This window comes from Puma concolor, chromosome C1 (assembly GCF_028749965.1).
Source record: "Puma concolor isolate L17-30 chromosome C1, mPumCon1.1.hap2, whole genome shotgun sequence".
Taxonomy (NCBI): Eukaryota; Metazoa; Chordata; class Mammalia; order Carnivora; family Felidae; genus Puma; species Puma concolor.
In genome coordinates, this window is record NC_141674.1 from 152,074,671 (window position 1) to 152,098,280 (window position 23,610).

Consider the following 23,610-nt stretch of genomic DNA (forward strand, 5'->3'; position numbering starts at 1 on the left):
ACTACTAAGAGCCTGCTGTTGACTGGAAGCCTTACTGATAGCATAAACAGCCAATTAACACCTATTTTGTATGTTATATGTATTACATTCTGTATTCTTATAATAAAGTAAGCTAGAGAAAAGAAAATGTTAGGATAATCATGAGGAAGAGAAAATACATTTACAGTACTGTGTACTGTATTTATATTTAAAAAAATCCACATATAAGTGTACCTGGGTACTTCAAACTCATGCTGTTCTGTCAAGCCCCAGAGTCCAAGTGAGTAATTTGATAGTTGGATGAAATACACATGCTTAAGTGTTATGATCTCTTTGCCTTTTAGTTCTCTTCTCTTGAGCAATTTTCTCAATGTGCAGCTATTTCTTTCAAATTGGCACAGGGTCAATCATATCTCAGCACAGTGCAATTTCTTCAAACAAACATACAAAATACTATGATGTTCTAGTAAGCACAGTACTGGGGAGAGATATAAAGACCAATAGGTCCCTGCTTCAGGAAGTCACAGGTAGTGAGTCATAAACACTAAATACAAGGCACTACAACAGAAAGTAGAAAGTAGTAAGTGCCTTAGAGATTCAAAAGAGAGAAGAAAGAAGCGTAAATCATGATGCTGTGAATTCAGTGGGCAGAATATTTCAAGCTGAATGGGGACAGGAGAGGAGAGGCTAGATGAGAAGGTAGGGAAGTCTGAAAAGGTAGCATCTGAGGTAGACCAAGACTGGCCAAGATGGGAAAGGTCCTTTGGGGCAGAGGAAACAACATGAACAAAGACATGGAAGCAGAAAGCAAATAGTATGTTTGACTAGTATTGACTAGTTCATTTTGGCTATAGCACGGTAGGAGAGTTCAGGCTAACACAGGAAGGTGTGTTGGGACCAGATAGTACAGAGTCTTGACTGTTAGATTATGATTTCTAAACCGAGAATATGTCTATGTTGATTTACTTATTGGGAGAAAATAAAATAAAAAACCAAAAGAGCAGCACCTATATTTTGCAGTCATTCTTAGAGCTCTAACCCTCTTGAGACTTTGAAAATGAAAATTAAATTCCTGAGTAGATTTAGTAGTTAGTAGACAAGGTAGGGGGTAGAAGCAAAATGAAGGATTTTAATAAAATTCTCTATCAAAATTGCACGTGAGAGCATTTCTGTCTATCCACAACCACTCAAAAGTCCTAGATTTCAGATCCTAAGAGACCTCCTGCTTGTCCCTGATGTAAACTCTATTTTATTGGTAGGTAATCTGATTTAGCTTTGGTTTTATTTTTGACATTTACTAGACCAAGGACAATCTAGAGGGATCATTTTAATACAATGAATATACATGTCACTATGGTGAATACTTGGATAATAAAGACTTTGTCTTAAGGAAAATTGGAACTAGAAATGCTGTTTATAATCATGGAAGTTTCAGGGATATTTTAGGTTTACTCATTGTTCATTTAGAAATGATAATATAAATCATCATTGCTAAATACTTTTAATATCGCCTTTAAATCTCCTCCATACACCAGAAGCATTTCAGTATTGCCTGTGGTTAGTAAAAAAGCTGGGTAACATCCAAGAGCAGATTTCCTTTAAATGTGACAGCTGGGGTGTGACTTTGTTATCAGACCCAGGAAGATGATACTTGTGCCTGGGAATTGTGAAAAGATTGGAATTGAATACTCTTACTTAGCACATAATCCATATAAAGTATGTCAGAAGTGAAACGCATGGAATACCACCAGTGTGAGTAAAAATGAAACCGGACACAGTAGCTCTTCTGGCTCTATTTTTAACAGACCCATATAATTGAGAATATTCTGTTTCTTTCTATAGAAATCTGAATTACTTTAAAACCTCATTTTCTCGTTCTTGTGAGGTTCTTATTAATCCTTATGACTTCACATTGCCTGGGAAAGGGTAATACTTCTAGTAGGGATCCAATAAAATTTCAGTACTTGTTTTAGAATCATAGATTCATTTCTGGGAGAAACCTTGGAGATCATTGGGCTTTGGGTTGCTTTAAAACTTTAAAACATTTAAACATTTTTTCTCAAAAAAAAAAAAGTAGATAAAAGACATTTAGTGATGTGATCCTTCCCCCACCCCAAGCATTTCAAAAATGATAATACAGAATGTAAATAAGAATTAAAGATAATTGAATATGTCTTTATCAAACTCTTCTTTCTAAAAGGCAAAAAGGGCCTGGTTTCAATGAAGCACATTGCAAAATGTGCTGCATTTAAAGGTGTACATCTATTCGTATCCATTTCTTTTTTCTAAAAAAAAAAATTATTCAATCTCATAAGAATTTGAGTCTATTGCATAGTATAAAGGGAGGCAATATGGCATAATACTTAACAGCTAGAGTTATCAAGCTGGATTCCCTTTGTTGGATCCCATATCTTCCACTTTACTGGCAATGTTTATTTTAGGAACATTACTTGAGCTCTATTTTCCTCAGGATTGCCAGCTGTAAAGTTGGGATGCTGATGTACTAATGTCTAGATTTCTGATGAAATCAATTGAATTAATCAATTAATAAAAGTAAGGTAACCTGAAACAGTGCTTAGCTTACCAAGTGCTAGTCACTATAATTACTCCCCACTGGACTAGGTAAAGTTGAGGAGAAAGTTATAAAACCTACAAAAGATATAAAACAAATCTGTCTCGTCAAAGATCTTATGTATATACACACACATACACACAAATTTAGGACATAGGTGTGTATACATACATACACGTTATACTTTAATTATATATAGTATACTAAGTAAGAAACTAAGTAGTTTGCCTAAGATTAAAATTGCCAGCAAAGGATATCGTGATATAAGATCCAAACTGGAAAGTCTAGCTCTAGAACTCCTGCTCTTAACCACTTTGTTTTACTGCGTAGGGTTCTGTAAATGTGAGTTAGATAGCTATGTATAAGTTAGTATATTCTAAATGCTGAATTGAGATAAGAGATGTCAAGGCAAACTGAAACTTCTAGGGAAGACTTCTTGGCAGAGGTGTTAACTGACTTTCATTGCACCCTTTTTTGGGTTTCTCTTCCACTACAAATAATACATGTAGAGTCATTAGCACAGTTCCTGCCATAGTGTTCAATAAATTATAGTTATTATTGCCATAATCTTTCTGATAGTTTCTTCTCTATCTTCCCTAATTGGTGCAATGTACTGTTTGAAAATCATGAGCTAATCTATACTCATGACTGAAATTACCCACCAGTGATTCTTAATTGTGACTATACATCAGAATCAAATGTTTCGCTTTTTAAAAACATTGAGGCCCCAAGCTTATCTCAGAAATACTAAAGTCTATGGGGATGGAACCCAGCTTCTTAATTTACAAAAAGTTTTCCAAGTGAATATCATGAACAGCCAAAATTGAGAACTGCTGCTGTACGTGGTGATTGTAGAATAGAATGGAAGGGGTCCCTTGGTGGCTCAGTTGGTTAAGTGTCTGACTTCAGCTCAGGATGTGATCTCATGGTTCATGGGTTTGAGCCCTGCATTGGGCTCTGTGCTGACAGCTCAGAGTCTGGAGCTTGCTTAAGATTCTGTATCTCCTTCTCTCTGCTCCTCCTCTGCTCACACTCTGTCTCTCTGTCTCTCTCTGTCTCTCTCTCAAAAATAAATAAACATTTCAAAAAATTAAAAAAAAATTAGAATCGAATGGAATAGAGTAGAATAAATAGAATTCCAAACCTATAGTTTGTGTCTGCATCCTAATCTCTGTCTAGTGTTCTAGACATCGCATCTTATTAGACATCTCTGCTCATTTATCTTACAAACACCTCAAACTTGGTATGTCCCAAACTAACTTACTATTTTCTCTTTAAAACCTCTTTGTCTTCCATAGCGTGATGACCTGATAATTTTGTTTCCACTTTTTTTTTTAATCCTAACCTTACATCCAGTTACTAAGTTATGTAGATTCTTTCTCTTAGGGAGTCTAAAGTTTACCCCTTCTTTCCATAGTCTTGACGTTAGTGTGATTTCATATTCTTTTTTCACCGGGACTATTGTAATCATTTCTTAACTGATATTTCTTTTTCTTCCTGTTACCCATCCCCAAAGTAACCTACGCATCATCATTCAGCTGCCTTAGTACTCTTTCCAGAATGTAAAGCAGCGACTGGCATTTGCTTACTTACATTCATTCTAAAACTCCCCATTACCTTCAAGATAATTTTCAGGGTTCAGAAAAGTGAGAGTATTTGTCTTTCTCTGTCTGACTTATTTCACTTGGCATAATGCCCTCAGTCCCAGGGGTATAGCTCAGTGGTAGAGCATTTGACTGCATAATGCCCTCAGTCCATCCAACCACATTTGCTGTCGCAAATGGCAAGATTTCCTTCTTTCTCATGACTTAATAATATTCCATTATATTTATTTTACCCACTTACCTATGTTGGACTCTTAGATTATTTCCCTATCTTGGATATTATGAATAATGTGACAATGAACATAGGAGTGCAGATATTTCTTCGAGATCATGATTTTATTTCTTTTGGATATATATATCCAGAAGTGGAATTACTGCAACATATGGTAGTTCTATTTGTAATTTTTTGAGGAATGAGGAAGTGACATTTGTTTATTTATTTTTATTTATTTAAAAATTTCTTTTTAGTGTTTATTTCTGAGAGACAGAGAGAGCAAGTGGGGGAGGGGCAGAGACAGAGGGAGACACAGGATCTGAAGCAGGCTCCAGGTTCTGAGCTGTCAGCACAGGGCCTGATGCGGGGCTCGAACCAACAAACCGTGAGATCATGACCTGAGCCGAAGTCAGACGCTTAACGGACTGAGTCACCCAGGCGCCCCTATGAGGAAGTGACATTTAAACTTAACCATCTTTAATTAAACTCAGTCTAAATTCTATTAGTTAGCTAGAGACAGACTCTCTCAAACCTTTAAAATGCTCTCCTTTTTGCCTGTAATGCCTTTGGCCCCTCATTTCTCTTTGTTTTTGCCTGGCTAACTATTATGCCACAAGATTTACTTAGATTAAGCATTGCCTGCAACTGAAACATTCCCTATTCCTTTAGAGTGAATTAGGTGATTTTCCCTAATGTTCCTCTGGATCCCAGTATTTACCTTAATTGAAGCACAATGCATTCTACATTGTAGTCATTGATTTTCCTATCTCGACTATGAACAGTTTAAGGGTAAAGGCAGCGTCTCATTTCTTTTATTTTTATTTATTTATTTATTTATTTATTTATTTATTTATTTATTTAGAACACAAGCAGGGGAGGGGTAGGGAGAGGGGTGGACAGAGGATCTGAAGTGGGCTCTGCACTGTGGACTCGAACTCACAGACTGTGAGATCATGACCGGAACTGAAGTTGGACTCTTAGCCAACTGAACCACCTAGGCGCCCCTCTTTTTTCTTTAAAGCTAATACAAATACATTGCCTGGCACATGGTAACTACTTAATACATTTTTGTTGAATAACAAAATAGGGAATTAGTATGACAAGTTCATGGAAAAATAAGGCTTATGTTACTTTGGACACCATTAGGAATTTATATTACCTGAGGTACATAAATAGGTACCATAAATAGGTTGAACCAGACTTAAGTATTTTAAAGTTAAATTAAGGAATTTTAGATTTTATGAATAAGTAATATAATGCCTTTGCAGTGTAGCATATTGGTTAAGAGTATTGACCTGGCTTCAAACCAGTCTATAGCCCTTAATTGCTGAGGGTTCTGGGAAAGTTTCAGGGCCTCTTTAAGTCTCAGAATACTCATTGGTTTTTAAAGATTCCTAATGAATAAATGTCTGTAAAGTTCTAGCACTGTGTCTGGCACATTGCAAACCTTACAAAACCTTTGTTGTTGTTGTTAGTTCTTATTATTACTGTAATTACAAGCAGTGCTGAGAAAAGTTGGACAGCTAGGGACTAACAGTTTCAGAATGTAGAGTTAGAATTATCTAGTGACTGACCATTCAAATGGCCATCAGAAAAGCCAAAATTTTAGTTCTAGTTCTAGCTCTACTATTGCCTTGCTGGAAAACTTGAATGTATCTTATTTTCCTCATACAAAAAATTACAGTAAAAGTCGCAGTATTAATGCTTTCTTCATCAGGATGTTATAATCATGGGATATATAAAGAAAAAAGCCTGTCATGAAAAAGACTGAGGATGTATATCTTTTGAAGTCCCTGATACCACCTGCTTTTGTACAAGTTGTGCCGTTTGCCTGGAATGCTCTTTTTATTCACCTTGATAATCCCATTTGTCCTTTTAAGATTCAGTTTAAGCATTAGTGGTATTATTGCATTCTTACCAATAGTAACATAGCTCCAAAATGCGAACAAAAATGAAACAGATGGGTTGAAATCATAGGGAGGCAGTTTTGGTCTCATTCAGTCATTCACTAAATTATATATATAATTATATGAGGCATCATTAATTTATTAAGTAATTGTCAATATTATATTAGTATATAATTATATATATAATTTTGTGAGTGAATGAATCAGTGAATGAATGAGATCAAAGTCTGCCTTGCCATGATTTCATCCCATTTATTTTAGATACATAGATGATAGATAGATCGATCCTGAGAATACAAAGGTGGTCTTATAATCTTACAATATCTCTGAACATTATCACTTTCCAAAAATGGAGTGGCTTTACTTATGTCGTACTTAGCTGTCTATTACTAGATTTGTTCAAGCAAAAATCAGACATATTGTGATATTGTAAATGGTATTCCTATGTTGGGGAGATACTGCATCAGATGACCTCTATGAATATGCCTGGGAAGCATAAGATTGGAACTTCTCACTGGAAGAGTGGGAAGAGCTAATGCCAACAAAATAGAATTAGAATCACATCTTAAGGCATGCTTTTTGTTTTTTCATAGATAATCTGTTATACTATTGAACTTGATTTTAAACTATATTCATAACAAATGGCAAAAAAGCTGTGAAGCTTACCACATAGGAAAGCGCTGATATTTTTATTTTTCTTCTGTATGTTGACATATAGTAGTTATGATTAGGTAACAATAATGAGATCCTAAATACAATGACAGTTGATGTATCATGAAGGCATACATTTCTAGTCACTTAATAAATGGTATTATGAATTGAAATTGTGCTTGTAAAACAAAAAAGAAATTGTGCTTGTTAGTTGTTTGATCAAACCATCAACAACTGATGAAAATAGAAAGCATTGTTTTTATTTCATTACAAATGCCTTTCTTCAATTGAATCTTCTCTTTTGATTGTCCAAAAAAATGTCTCTCATTGCTTCTATTATATGAAGAACCAGCTGTCACAGATTATATGAAAGAATAGATAAATCACAGATTTTTTAAAATATGAAATTCTGTTATATTAAATACAAATCCAGTTTCTTCATTCACATGTGTATCTACTCCTAACCTTCCCATGTTGCACTCTTTTTTCTCAATAAATTGTATGACTTGATTAGATAGAGGGCGTAGCTTTTGATACATGAGATGTATTCACTTTTTCTTTTCTTTTTTAAATTTGCTTTTCTCAATCACTTCTTGAAGCTAAAAACTTTTTTTGCTGCTAAGGAAAAGGAGATCTGGATTAGTGTTCACATTTTCTTTTTCTTTTTAATTTTTATTCATTTTGAGAGAGAGCTTGGGGGCGGGGGGAGAAAGGGAGAGAGAGAATCCCAAGCAGACTCCAGGTTTAGCGTAGAGCCCCACACGGGGCTAGATCCTAGGACCTTGAGATCATGACCTGAGCTGATATCTAGAGTCAGATACTTAACCGACTGAGTGCCCTGTGTTTACATTTTCTATTTCTGATCCTAATTGTTGGTCTTTTTCAAAAGAAATACTAACTGATTTTCAAGAAAGAAGGATACAATATATTAAGGGTTAATTTATGTCACTTCAATAAGTTTTATATATACCTTCAATAATTTATTGCTATCTGGCAATAGCAATAGGTCCTATGCTTTTCGTTCCTATGCATAGGAACCTAAGCTTCCTAAGCTTCCTATGCTTTGGAACCTAAGCATAGGTTCCTATGTCTTTGTATGTGCTAATCTTACTGCCTCATTTCCTGTCCTCCACACTATTTCAAGAACTATTCTTCTTGAATAGGTCCTACTAAGGACCTATTATTTGCGTTGTCTAATGTTCTCTTGAAGAAGAGGTCAGGAGCAAGAGACATTTGTGCTGAAAAGCTAAGATTTAGAAAGCCATATTATATCCTCCATAAGATAATTCACAGTAGTTTGAAATCAGATGGCTTCTCATTTCTGAACCATATGTATGAGTCCGTGCTTAAAGTATTTCTCCTGTGCAGAGAAACAATTATTTTAAAAGGCATTAAATTATAAAATAATTCATAATCTTTGCTTATATGATGGGAAATAATGTGAGTCACACCAAGATCTTTATTATGTAGATACACCCTCACTTTCCAGCTTCATTTTTATGCTTTTTTGGGTATCTTGTACTATGATAATCATATCAAACAATTGGGCTTTTCTAATTAAGTGTAATTTTTTCCTATGTCTTTGTATGTGCTAATCTTACTGCCTCATTGCCTGTCCTCCACACTATTTCAAAAACTATTCTTCAAAGTTTAAACTGGCTCAACTTCTTTTCTGAATTTTTGCTGAGGCAAAGAGCATGGGTTTGGGGGTAAGATCAAAGTTCAAATCCTGCTTCTGACACTAGCTCTGTAATCTTGCAAAACTTACTTTATTACTGTGAGCCTCAGCTTCCCATTTGCAAACTGGGGATAATATCCTATAGAGTTTAGTGAGATGATGTTTGAAAAGCATCGAATATTGTCTGTGGCCATTATTATTAGCAATTGTCGTAGTTCATTCAGGCTGCTGAAACAAAGAATACTATTAAATATGTGGTTTATAAACAGGAATTTATTTCTCACAATTCTGGAGGCTGAGAAGTTTAAGGTTAAGGCTTCTGTAGATTCAGTGACTGGTGAGGGCCTACTTCCTCATTCATAGATGCCATATTCTGCCTGTGTCCTCATACAGTATGAGGCGTTAAGGGAGCTTGTTGGGGTGTTTTTAGTAAGTGCATTAATCCCTTTTATGAGGGCTCTGCCTTAATGACCTAATTAACTCCCGAAGATCCCACCCTCAGATATTCTTACAATGGGGGTTGGGTTTCAAAATATGAATTTAGTGGTAGACACAAACGTATAGTCTATAGCAGTAGTCATATGAGTCTTAACTATTGATGAACAAATGATTGATAAAGGAATGATTGAACTTTCCTGGTTATTTCACTTCTGTAAACTACATAAATCTCTATATAAATTATAGACAGGGGTTCTTTCATAAAACTCTATAGCTCCTTATAAAATCAGTCATATCACAACATTTTAAAGTCCTCCCATCTTTGGGGAGCCTGGGTGGCTTAGTCAGTTAAGTGTCGGACTTCAGCTCACGTCATGATCTTGTAGCTGCTGGTTTTGAGCCCTGCGGGTTAGAGCCCTGAGTCAGGCTCTGTGCTGACAGCTCAGAGCCTGGAGCCTGTTTCAGATTCTGTGTCTCCCTCTCTCTGACCCTCCCCTGCTCCCACTCTGTCTCTCTGTCTCAAAAATAAATAAACATTAAAAATTTTAAAGTCCTCCCATCTTTAACAGCTTATTTTGCTGAACTCTTGAGTTCCATTGTCTTTTTCTAAATTGTACGCCCTCTGGTTTAATCTCAGGGACTATGAAATAGACCTGTTGACAGATTTGGCTTCTGATTGGAAGGCTTACCATATGTCTATTTTAAAATTACACAATTGAAATTGTTCTGTAAAATAACCTCTATGACAATATTAGGAAACAAGGACAATAAAATTAAGCTGGGATAAACCCTAAGCACTAAGTATCTGGCTACAAGACATTGTTTCACATATAAATTATAGATTTTTGCCATAAAGATGTATCTTCTTCAAAACATAATGGCAATCAGTACTTCTCAGTTACTTGATGTTAGGATAGTGATAGCTAAATATATCTGGCTGCTTGCCAATTATTTGATTGACTCAGTTATGAGATATAATCTTTCTGTAGAATTTGAAGTCTTATGTCTTTCTTTGTTCTCCTAATTCCCTTTCCTTCCTTGAAAATTCTGAGGAAAGTTAGAGATACATAAACATAAATAAGGTACATATACAATGCATTTTAAAGTATTATTTTCCAAGTTACTATCATTTTTTCCAAATTACTATTAAGAAAATAAACATAAATTCTTATATAAACTTTGCATCTACATTTTTTCCCATTCTTTCTGTCCCCATTTGTTGACCCTTTCTTTTGGATGTTTTTCATTGGTTTTTCTCACAGTTCCATTATTGTCATCCCTTTTCATTTTTAAATCTCTGCTCTCACTTAGCTATTTTGGCACCAACGAGTATCTTCTTTACTACTTTTTTCTTAAATTCTTCCTTTAACACCTTTCTTTATTTCATAAAAAAGCAATTCTACCATTCTGTTGCATTTTAAAGGCGTACTTTTAAATAACTACCCAGTTGTGCTCACTGTTTTGATGTAAATACAGTAATTTATCTCTATGCTTAAGTTTTCCATCGTTTAATCTCTATAAATACGAATAATGAAAAATTATTTACATTAGTGAGAAATTAGATAAAAATCTAAGTGACCAATACTACAGGAAGGCTTAACTAAACACTAAACTATATGACATCAACAATAAAGTATGTAATCACTAGAAAGTATAAATTTGAGGAAGTATAAATATAAAAATGTTTTCTTGGGGCTCCTGCGTGGCTCAGTTGGTTGAGTGTCTGACTTTAGCTCGGGTCATGATACCACGGTTCGTGAGTTTGAAGCCTGCATCTGGTGTCAGCACTAAGCCCATTTCGGATCCTCTGTCCCCCTCTCTCTGCCCCTCCCTCGCTCATGCTCGCTCATGCTCTTTCTCTTCCTCTCTCTCTGTCTCAAAAATAAATAAACATTAAAAAAAATGTTTGTTTTCTTGTTAGGATAGATCAAGCTATGCTGCAGTAACAGCTCTAAAATCTCAGTAGCTTCGTGCAATAAATACAATAAATGTGGGTCAGGGCTGAGACTGGGAACTTCTCTTCCACGCAGTTGCTCAGGAATTCAGACTGACAGAGGCTCAGTGATTTTACAGATAACTGCACCACCGGATCACCTGATCTGCTTGGTCTCTACACCTGGGAAGAGAGAGAATGGAGAAATCACACTCACTTTTCTGTACTTTGGTCCAGACATGATACACCATCACTTTGATTATGTCCCTTTGGGCAACACTAGTTACTACAAGGGCCTGGGATATGTATAATACTCTTCTTGTAGTCCAGGAAGAGAAAGAGGACAACATGATATTGTGAGCACTAGTAATAACCATACTTTAAGATTAAAAAATCAAAATATATAACTGCTTTTGCATATTTGTTTTCTATAGATTAGAGGAGAATGTAGAAAATTATAAGATTTCAGAAAGAAGGCTTGAATGTTATTTAATTTTTTTCTACCCCAAATTTGTTATTGTTAATGTTATTTATGTGGTATGTAAAAATCGGGAGAAAAATGGCTAAGCTTTAAGAAAATGAATCAGTATGTGACACAGTAGAAGGAACATGAATTTTAAAGCCATATAAAATTTGATTCAAATCCTAACCCTACCTCATATTAGTTGAACAAACTACTCTTGGACAAATTATTTAACCTGTCTTAACTGAGCTTCAGATTTCTCATCTTTGAAATAGGGACAAAAATATCTATCTTCTAGAACTGTTGGGAGGATTATATAAGATAAAGTGTATTTACCTAACTAACACCAATATAGAACTCCCTGGTACTGTTCTAAGCATGTTAGCATGCTTTATATTAATCTTCATAAAAATCGTGTAAAGTAAACACTATAATCCCCATTTTGCATTTGAGGAAATTGAGGCAGAAAGAACTTGCTTAAAGTCACATGGCCAAGTAAGTAGAAGTACCAGAACTGGATATGAATCCTGGTGGTCTGGTTTTAGAGATTTTCTTAGCTGCTATTCTGCTTCCTCTTCTGGACTTTTCTAGGTGCCTATTGTTACCATAAGTTTAATAAACAATAAACATTTATAGGTATAATACTAGCTATAAATCAGTTTTGGCTGTTTCTATTATATAATACATAGAGGGACAGATAATTCATATATATTTCTAATAATTGGAGTTTGGTTCTTCTACGTAGTAGAATAAATTCTCACATCTCAATCAAAAATCAGTTTAATTCAAATAATAGTCCTTGGGCTTGTGAAAGGAATAAGTAGTTGAGGAAACATAAGAAGTAATCCATCTTCGGGGCGCCTGGGTGGCGCAGTCGGTTAAGCGTCCGACTTCAGCCAGGTCACCATCTCGAGGTCCGTGAGTTCGAGCCCCACATCGGGCTCTGGGCTGATGGCTCAGAGCCTGAAGCCTGTTTCCGATTCTGTGTCTCCCTCTCTCTCTGCCCCTCCCCCGTTCATGCTCTGTCTCTCTCTGTCCCAAAAATAAATAAACGTTAAAAAAAAAAAAGTTTAAAAAAAAAAAAAAAAAGAAAAAATCTGTGTATAAGTGGCCTTACACAGTTCAAACTTCTGTTGTTCAGTGGTCAGATGTACACATTTTTACTCATCCTTTGCCTTTATCTCATATCCCATTTTTAATGTAATTATATTTTCCCCATGTCTAGGGTATTTATATTTTCTTTCTATATATCCCTTGAATTTTTAGATAATTAGAAAATTTAAGAGCACAAGTGTTTTTGGTTGGTTGGTTGGTTTTTTAGATCTAAAGTGGGAAGTAAATAAAGTGGCCCTCTCCATTGGCTTTCCCACATTTTTGGCATTTGTATAGGAAAATCAATTTGCTTAAAATGGGTATTAAATATAGCAAAAGCCATTTTTTTTAAACTACGTCACTACTCAGATTATTGCCACTTTGCCTATGACATTGTAAAGCATACCACTAAAAAACAATCACTGGGGTTAAAGAAAAAAAAACACCAAACTGGTTAGACTTGCTTACTTTGCTTTTTAAGTATTTAAACACTATACTTTTATAACTCAAGTGTATATGAAGTATCTCCTTGCACTGCTTGTTTTCTTATCACTAAAGTTCATCTCCTAATGTTTTGTTTCTTACTCCTCAGTACCCTTTTAGTTATCTAAAAATATCTTTGAATTATTCCATGTTGCTTATAAATATTATTTTACTATCCCCATTCTCTGCCTTGATTTGTTGATTTTGCTTCTATTAGGAAACTTTCTATCTTCAGATTGCAAATTTTTCAGTATTCAAGTCTAATTCAGGTATAAGTCAGGTACTATGAGCTTATTTCTGTTTAAATAATTCATATAATTGACTTTTGTGTATATAGGCCAACTCAGAACTGTCCTAATTTGTGATGAGAAGGCTAATATTTATGTAGTGCTCTAATTTCATAATTCTTACAAAGTTGTAAGGAACAAGTCTTTACTCACTATGGAGAGACTAAAAATTGCTAATTGTATTTTAAAGTGTATATGTAGATGTTTATCCTCTTCTTAGAATTAATACTAAGTGATATCACAACTCTCTAGTATGTCAGTGAAACTATCAGGATTTGGGGTGGCAGGAGTGGAGAAGGGTATTGATGAAGAGTTATAAATGTTATTATCTTAGGATAAAGCATGGATAACTACATGAATAGAGACCAAAAATGACCCTTACTTACACTAAAGTAGAAAACAACTTAATATGTATAAAAAAAATCAGCTAGAGGGGCGCTTGGGTGGCTCAGTCAGTTGAGCATCCAACTTCAGCTCAGGTCATGATCTCACAGCTCGTGGGTTCGAGCCCCACGTCTGGCTCTGTGCTGACAGCTCAGAGCCTGGAGCCTGCTTCGGATTCTGTCTCCCTCCCTCTCTGCCCCTCCCCTGCTCATGCACTGTCTCTATCTCTCTCTCTCTCTCAAATATAAATAAACATTAAAAAAATTTTTAAAAATGTAATTAGAAATGGTCTTAGAAATCATGAAGTTGATTTTTAAACTCATCTTATTTTTATTTTCTTTATATTTGTTTATGTCCTTTAGTTTCTTGGCTTGGGATTCCTTCTTGCATCTGAGACCTTTTTTCTGGGGTCATTGGTTTTCTTCCTAAAGTATATACCTTGAAATTCCATTACAAAGGATGCCTTGGTGATAAATTCTCTTTCTGTTTGTCAGAAGGGTGTTTCTTGAGTGATAATTTTACTGGGTATCCACCTCTAGATTTATAATGATTTTTCCTTAATATTCTGAAGATTTTATTTTACTGTCTTCTGGGATCTATTTTTATTAGTTTGTCATTCATTTGTAGGTAATCATTTTTTTTTTCCCTTCTTGCTGTAACAATGTGTCATTCTGCAGTTTCACATGATATGCGGAGGTGTTAATTGTTCTTTAATTATCCTGTTTGTGATTCATTGTGTTTCCTGAATCCTGTTTTTTCAATTCTGGAAATTTTTTACCTATTATTTTCAAATAGTACTTCTTCCTCATTTTCTCTATTCTTATCTTCTAGAAATCCATTTAGGTATATGTTAGACTTCATCGTATTATCCTCATTTTAAAACTTACCTATTTCATGTTTTTTTCATATCCTTGTCATTTTATGCTATGTTCTGTGTGATTTTTTTCAGATCTTTTTGCCTATTCCCTAATTCTTATATCCTTTGTCCAGTCTACTGCTTTGCCCATCTTTGGAATTTTTAACCTTAAGGAATATATATGGAGATATGTATATATATATATATATATATATATATATATATATATATATATATACTGTATATATATATATATATAGAGAGAGAGAGAGAGAGAGAGTTTTATATAAATATATGTGGAGTTTTTAAGGATTATATATGTAAGTACATGTAAGTATAAATATAAATGTATATATATAAATATATATAGTTTATATGTGTATATATATATAAATTTCTAATTTCTAGAAGCCCTACTTTTTTACATCAAGATTTTCAAACTTGGGGTGTCTGAGTGGCTCATTTTGTTAAGCATCCGACTTTGGCTCAGGTCATGATTTCACGGTTTGTGGGTTTGAGCCCCGCCTCTGGCTCTGTGCTGACAGCTTGGAGCCTGGAGCCTGGAGCCTGCTTCTGATTCTATGTCTCTGTCTCTCTTTGCCCCTCCCCCTCTCTCTTTCTCTCTCTCTCTCATAAATAAATAAACATTTAAAAAATTAAAAAAAAAAAAAGATTTTCGATCTCATCCTGGGTTTTAGAGGTTTTCTTTCCAGACATTTGGATTGTTAGGAGAACAAAATCAGTAGTTCCGTAATTTATTATCTAGTCAGTCTTGCTCTGGGTTCAACTATTGTCTTTCACTCTTATTCAAATAACTAGTCTCTTGTCTTGATACTTGCAACTGAACTTCTACTTTGTCCCCTTGTCTGCCTGGAAAAGATACATTGATCTTTTAAACATCAGCTCACATGTCTTTTTTAATGGAGTCTTTACTTTCTTGGAGAAAAATAATAACCGTTACGGCTGAACATCCCCTGTATGAATTTAATAATGCCATTGTGTGTTGTACTGAAGGTGAAGTCTATAAGCTCTTTGAGGGAAGCAGCCATGTCTCATTTATTTCTGTGGCTCCAGTGATACAAATAATAATATAAATAACAATGAAAATAAATAACATTTTTTGAGAACTTGGTGAGCAAATTCAAGACCAACAGATTATAATGGCTAATGTTGGAGAAATTACTGCCTGTGTTCTCTTCTAGAATTTCTATGTTTTCATGTCTCACATTTAGATCTTTAATCCATTTTCAATTTATTTTTGTGTGTAGTGTTAAAAGGTGGTCCAGTTTCATTCTTTTGCATGTAGCTGTTCAGTTTTCTCAGCCCCATTTATTGAAGGATAGGTTGCTTTAAAAAAATTAATGTGATAAATAGTCCAGGGAAGAATAATGAAATGAAAATGAACTGCTCTGTCTTTTATTAACTCATTTGCAAATGAGATGAGAATTATCAAAAGGACATGAAAAGTTTGAGTTGTTCTGCTCATGGGATTAACTGTTAGATTTTGATAAAATTAGAAAAGTTTGTTTCTGTGGATATTGTGCTCAAGAGTTATGGTAAATCAGGAAAAAAATGCATTTTTGTACACTCATAGAGAGCTTCATGATATTTACAAACAATTATAGAAGAAATTGTTGATATTTTTTCCTAAATATTTTAACACCTAAATGTGCTAGCCCATGTTAATTGCTCTTTCATGAGAGACTGTACTGGTTCAAGGTCACTTCAAATATGACAGCTGAGCTAGAAAGCTATTTTTTCCGTTATTGCTCTCTAGTAATTGTTCAGTAAAAATAATAACAGCAAACTATTCCCTTTAAAGACTTTCTTTGGAGGTAGAAATATTCCCAATTTACATTTACATACATTTGGATTCAACACAAGTGTATTAAGACACTTCTAACATTAAGGTTTAGAAGTAATCAAATTGTAGAAAATTATAATTTTCTACATATAAATTATAAATTATATTTGGTTATGTCAGTTATATGATGTTTGCTCTTAAAATAGTTGAATACAAATTCAGTTTAGTCATAAGCAGAGTTTAACTGGAGAGGATCTTAGATAATACTATTTGTTCCTACTTTCTTGGGAAGGCATGGAGAAAAGTACTTAAGTGGAACTAGGAAAAGCAAACCATTACTCTCTTGTTGGGAAAAAAAATGAAAACAGTTCATCAAAAGATATATATGTAATTACATAATGTGTCCCTACACTTAACATGACAGAAACTTCAAAAATTAAAATATTGATTTGAAAAATATAGTATTGCTATTTGTTCATTTAGTTAGAGGCCTATGTAAATGGATTTAAGATGTGATTTCTGTGTGAACTAATTGCTGTTACTCTGTCCCAGGGTCATAGTCTATCCCAGTGTTTTTCAAATAACAGGTCATAACTCATTTTTTAAAAAGTTTATTTATTTATTTTGGGAGAGAGAGAGAAAGAGAGAGTGCAAACAGGGAGGGGCAGAGAGAGAAGAAGAGAGAGAACCTCAAGCAGGTTCCACGTTGTCAGCCAGAGCCGACGAGGGGCTCAAACTCACGAATCGCGAGGCCCTGACCTGAGCTGAAATCAAGAGTTGGACCCTTAACCGACTGAGCCATCCAGGCATCCGTACCACTAATTTTTAAGTACTGAAATAAATTTAATGGATAGTGACTAGTATTTTTAAATGAAACAGAATATCTTGGAATAGAAAATATCATACCACATTGTTTATAGTAAGGGTAAATGTTGGTTTGTGAAACTTTGTTTTGATAACATGAATATGTGACTGTGTTGAATATATATTTCTCACTATGGGTCATGCCACCCACCCCAAATTTTAAAACATTGTCTTATACTATATACTGGAATAAATGTTTAGCCAATAGTGTAGCAAGGGTAAATTGTATTGAGAGGCAATGCAATAGATTTATGTGTTTTCTCTTGGTGCTAGACTTTGTTCTAAGTAAGTAAATACATATGGATATTAGGGTACATTAATGTATTTGATGTTCAGCAAATCTAAAAAGGGTAGCAATATAAAATGAATTAGAAATATTCTTACTGGTGTATTTGGGATTACCACACAGTCTGGTGCCCAGTGTCACATGTCCCTGCATTGTCTTCATTCATCACACCCTTGCTTACTTGCTCTTGGTCATAGGGAGGAAGAGGAGTACTCTGTTAAAAAGTCTTCAGTAATATTGAAATAATCTTTTGAACTATCTCCACAGTAGAGGAATTTCACTATATGTATTAGTATTAAGTTGTATCTTGGGAATTTTCAACCTAAAAGATCAGACATTTGACATTTGATGTTTCTATGGTCTATCTGGAGAGTATTTAAAGTTCTATGAAACTGCAAAATGAGTCACTTACATTGAGTTACGTTCATATTCTAGCTTCAAGTTCTTTTCTTTCCATCAATGAAACGTTAAAATTAGGGCACTTCAGCTTGTAATTCATATTGTAATTAAATAACCAATTATTTCCTATTTATATTCCACTTCTACGTCTGCAAAATTTTATTTTATCTCAATATCCTAACATTAACTGTTCAGTAGAATTATCTTTTGTACGTGAATAGTATATGTAATGTATATAAGTAAGGAGAAAACTGTTTTGTATAAGTTGAAAATTGATTCAGGCCCTTGAAATAAGAATTAAATATTTTATATACAGGGGCAAACATCTGTATAAAACTTCCCATTATGCAATTGTTTTAAAAGGCTGCCACTGTAATGTATGGTGGAATAATGCTTCTTCTGACCTCTGAACACGGATGCATGACTTAGCTTTTGGCATTCTTCCTAACACCCTGGAGGGCAGAGATATATTCCAATGTGACATATATTTGAATATGTCTTGTACAGAGGATAAATGCAATTTGTAAACATATCAGGAATAGATTCTAGAGAGGCTGAAATTTGCATTTGTCTAGTTCAGGAAAATTATATAAATATATAAGTCTTTAGTTTTTCTATTGCTATTTTGCTCAAACCAACAGATTTTTTTTTTTAATTTTTTTTTCAACATTTATTTATTTTTGGGACAGAGAGAGACAGAGCATGAACGGGGGAGGGGCAGAGAGAGAGGGAGACACAGAACTGGAAACAGGCTCCAGGCTCTGAGCCATCAGCCCAGAGCCCGACGCGGGGCTCGAACTCACGGACCGCGAGATCGTGACCTGGCTGAAGTCGGACGCCCAACCGACTGCGCCACCCAGGCGCCCCTCAAACCAACAGATTTTTAAAACTTTGCCAAATACAATAACAGTAGGCTCTGAATCATATCTTAATTTTCGTGTTTTCTCTCATTTGTGGTATAGGTTTCTTTCGCTCTGATTTCAGGCACTGCCCTGACCTGTCTCAGCCCATGTTGTCTGAAAGACACAGGACTACAGGCTATAAACCATGTTTTTCTACTGTGTGTCTGCTGTGTGTGAAGCATAGGAGAGCTGATCTTTCTACGTTGAATAGGTCCTTACTCTGTAATCCTACAGTTTACAATACTGATTTCTAAAACATGGAGGCCAAATCTTTATCAAGATTATGCATGGGAATTTAAAGCTTTTGAAGAAGAAACAGAAATCTTTAATTTTTTCTAATAGTCATATACTAGAACAGGCTTAGAAATACATGTTGGAAGATTTATTCATCTTTAGCCTACCTTTTCGTTTTCTTTCCTTTCCCTTCCTACCTTTTTTCCTTTGTGTTCAATGTTCACTTTTAAAGCAATTTTTATACAGATATTCACAATCAAATAAAATTTGGAAATAATCTGTCTTTCACTTCATTCACTATTTTGTATTTTGTTCATTCCTGCATGGTTTAATGGATTATACTTTCCCCTCCCCCCCATTATTTTATTGAATACCAAATCAGTGAGTATATTGTTTTCAGTGTATGTACACTGCTCAGAAGAGAGAACCTCCATCCAGCCATTCTAAATAAAAGAAACTCCCCCAAAACAAAAAAAACCCAAAAACCCCAAAACAAAATACAAAAAACCCTATCTCTCTCTATATAGAGAGAGACTGTGTAGAGAAAGTGTAATGTATAGGATTATAATTAAAAGTTTAGTTTGAATAAAATGCATTAGACTGAAGCAAAGTAATTAGAGTTGTAGTTTACCTAATAATTGCTGGTAATTGCTTTCAAGAGATTAGATTCCCCAACCCCATTTTATTTTATTTTATTTTATTTTATTTTATTTTATTTTATTTTATTTTTTCAATATATGAAATTTATTGTCAAATTGGTTTCCATACAACACCCAGTGCTCATCCCAAAAGGTGCCCTCCTCAATACCCATCACCCACCCTCCCCTCCCCCAACCCCATTTTAAATGGCAATGAAATTATTTCACCTTGCCATAGCATTAGTGGCATTAATACTAATGATTTCCATATTTTCCTTGTATAGTCCAAATGTCATTCTTGTTAACAAGAATTCTTTATCAGAGATAAAAAAAAATGCATGTTACAAAATTGACAGGATAACTGTTTTCTGTTTTTCATTTCACTAACAAATGATGGCAACTGGAATGTTTGACTATCTTCGATTTCATGGAAAGTCAAATGACATTCTTCTCTGAATATGTGGTTAACTTAATTTTAATCTCCTTTTTAAACTAACACTCGATAATCAAATAGAAAGTTGTTTACATTTGAGTGATTGACTTAAACCCCTAAAATATTGGATTTAAATTATAGTTTATTTTCTGAAATTAAGGGAATTATGGGAATATATGTACACTAGTCCACTTTTATCTGTGATTGACCTGAGGTCTACTATGGCCAGGAAGCAGATGATCTGCTTTCTGAGATACCATCAGAAGGTCAATAGTAGGCTAATGCTATGTCATAGTGCCTACATACATGATTCACCTTGCTTCATCCCATCACATAGGCATTTTATCATATCATGTCATCACAAAAAGGGTAAGTATAGTGCAATAAGATATTCTGAGAGAGAGAGACCATGTTCACATAATTTTTATTATAGGCTATTGTTATAATTGCTCTATTTCATTCTTATTGTTAATCTCTTACTGTGCCTTACTTATAAATTACACTTTATCATAGGTATGTATGCATAACAAAAAACATAGTTTATATAGGGTTTGGTATTAGTGTGATTTCAGGCATCTACAGTGGGTCTTGGAAAGTATCCCTGTGGATAAAGACAAATGAAATGTCATTTGATCTTCTTTCTTCCCATTCTACAGAGAAATGATGAAGAGGCAGTTGTGGATAGAGGTGGAACTCGTTCTATTCTCAAAACACACTTTGAGAAAGAAGATTTAGAAGGTAAGACCCTTTTCCCCCCTTGGGATAGTTTTTTTTATGCTTTCTTAAAGTATTTCAAAGAGAAATATGAAGTTTGTCACAATTTGGAGAATTGTAAAAGTAGATATTAGAGTCATGGTGGCGGTGGTGGGTTGTGGATATGATTGCTTTAACGCAGCCTGAAATGCCACCAGGCAGACCTAAAAACAATGAGAAGTATCCATTCATCCAACATACATGTAATGAATCTCTACTATACATATTCCAGACACTGTGTTGTATGCCAGTCTTTCAGTAATTATTGCTTCAGGAATTACTATCAATTGGGGAACGAAGAAAAAAAAAGTTACGACAGTCTGGCACATTAGGTGTTACATGAGAGGGGACAATAGGACAGGAAGGGCAGCTAGTCCAGCCTATGTTGTCAGAGTAAGCTGTCACTGAAAGAAAGTTAAAGACAACTGGCATTCTAGTTTCACTCAGATATATGTGAGAGGTGGAGGCATCAATAGGAAGAAGATCAAATAAGTCAGCAGGGAGGTAGTATGGTCTGACAGTTCAGTGGATGGACTCTGAAACCAAACAGCACTGGATTAAATACGAGTTCTGCCCCTTATTTGCTATGAAAACTTCAGCCAGTTAACTTCTCTGCACCTCAGTTTTCTCAACTGTTAAGATTAGGATAACAATGATTGCACTCTGTGCTAGCAGTGTGGAGCCTGCTTGTGATTCTCTTGCTCTCCCTCTCTCTCTCTGCCCCTCCCCTGCTCACTCTCTCTCTCAAAATAAATAAATAAACGTTTAAACAGAAGATAGGGATAACGGCCAAGATATGGAAGCAACCTTACTATCTATAATACACAAATAGATAAGGAAGAGGTCACACATGTACACATACACACGCACATACGAATATTAGTGATAAAAAAGAATGGGATTGTGCCTTTTGTCATGACATGGATGGACCTAGAGGGTATTATGCCAAATGAATTCAGTCAGACCAATAAAGAATTCTTATATGTGGAATCTAATAAAATAAATAAATAAGCAAACAAAAAACAGAATCAGAACTGTAAGTACAGAGAACAAACCGATGTCTGCAGAGATGGGTGGAGGGATGGGCAAAATGGGTAAAGGGGGTGGTAGACCTATGCTTCCAATTATGGAATAAGTCACAGGAATAAAAGGTGCAGAATAGAATAGGGAATATAGTCAATGATATCGTCACAGTGTTGTATGGTGACAGATGGTAGGTATACGTGTGAACATAGCATAATGTATAAATTTGTCCAATCACTATGTTATACACTACTGAAACTCATGTAACATGGTGTGTCAACTATACTCAAATTTAAAAAGTATAAAATTTAAAAAATAAAGTAAGGGTAACATTAGAATATATTTCATAAAGTTCTTATGAGAATTAAGGGAAAAATACTTAGAATAGTGCCTGGCATAAGATTTACATTAAGTCTTGATAGTTATTACTACACCACAATTTTTTTTCAAAGGATTTTTGTTTGTTTGTTTTTAATTTACATCCAAATTAGTTAGCATGTAGTGCAGCAATGATTTCAGGAGTAGATTCTTTAGTGCCCCTTACCCATTTAGCCCATCCCCCCCTCCTACAACCCCTCCTGTAACCCTCAGTTTGTTCTCCATATTTATGAGTCTCTTCTGTTTTGTCCTCCTCCCTGTTTATATATTATTTTTGTTTCCTTTCCCTTATGTTCATCTGTTTTGTCTCTTAAAGTCCTCATATGAGTGAAGTCATATGATTGTTGTCTTTCTCTGCCTAATTTCACTTAGCATAATACCCTCCAGTTCCATCCACGTAGTTGCAAATGGCAAGATTTCATTCTTTTTGATTGCCAATACTCCATTGTATATATATACACCACATTTGCTTTATCCATTCATCCACCGATGGACATTTGGGCTTTTTCCATACTTTGGCTATTGTTGATAGTGCTGCTATAAACATGGGGGTGCATGTGTCCCTTTGAAACAGCACACCTATATCCTGTGGATAAGTGCCTAGTAGTGCAATTGCTGGGTCATAGGGTAGTTCTAATTTTAGTTTTTTTAAGGAATCTCCATACTGTTTTCCGGAGTGGCTGCACCAGCTTGCATTCCCACCAACAGTGCAAAAGAGATCCTCTTTCTCCGCATCCTCGCCAACATCTGTTGTTGCCTGAGTTGTTAATGTGAGCCATTCTGACAGGTGTGAGGTGGTATCTTATTGTGGTTTTGATTTTACACCACAATTTAATGTACACTCCTTATTACTTAATTTTCATTTTTAACCAGAAATTATTATTAGTGAGACACAGGTATATGATATTTTTCATCTTTTGGTTAAAAAAGTAATCTTAAGTAAAAATAATCAGAGATAATTCTTAATAATCCACCACAGCTGAGAAGTAAGGGATATTCCTCCTAGGAATTGTCAGGTAACTAAATTACAATGGAATTCATAGGTCTTAGATCTTATATTTAGCTACAACAATTGAATAACAGGAGAATTGATATAATATTTAAACTTTCAGCAAGTATACCTACTCAGTGCCTGACATTTTGTGTGGTGCACAGAAAATATGCAGGTCTGGGAAGGTTATACTTCCTGAGTGGGTGTAGTGATTTGCTATGCAATCTATTTTCATTACACAAATTGAAGGGAGCACAAACTTGAAAAATCTAAATTGATAAAGGAGAATATAAAGATAATTTCTCCTTGGATTTGAAATGCCATTATATTACATTTTTTCCCCAGTAGAGTATTTACCAGCTAC

General features: G+C 34.8%; 1 protein-coding gene across 7 annotated transcripts in view; it reads left to right on the forward strand.

Moving 5' to 3' along the window:
- The window catches only part of SLC4A10 (solute carrier family 4 member 10), a 300,561-nt gene that overhangs the window by 83,429 nt on the left and 193,522 nt on the right, over positions 1 to 23,610 (forward strand). For all 7 annotated transcript variants that reach the window (XM_025912673.2, XM_025912675.2, XM_086718748.1 and 4 more), the window contains one exon: positions 20,758 to 20,839. In XM_025912673.2, the coding sequence (XP_025768458.1) occupies positions 20,758 to 20,839 (82 nt within the window). The remainder of the gene's footprint in view (positions 1 to 20,757; positions 20,840 to 23,610) is intronic.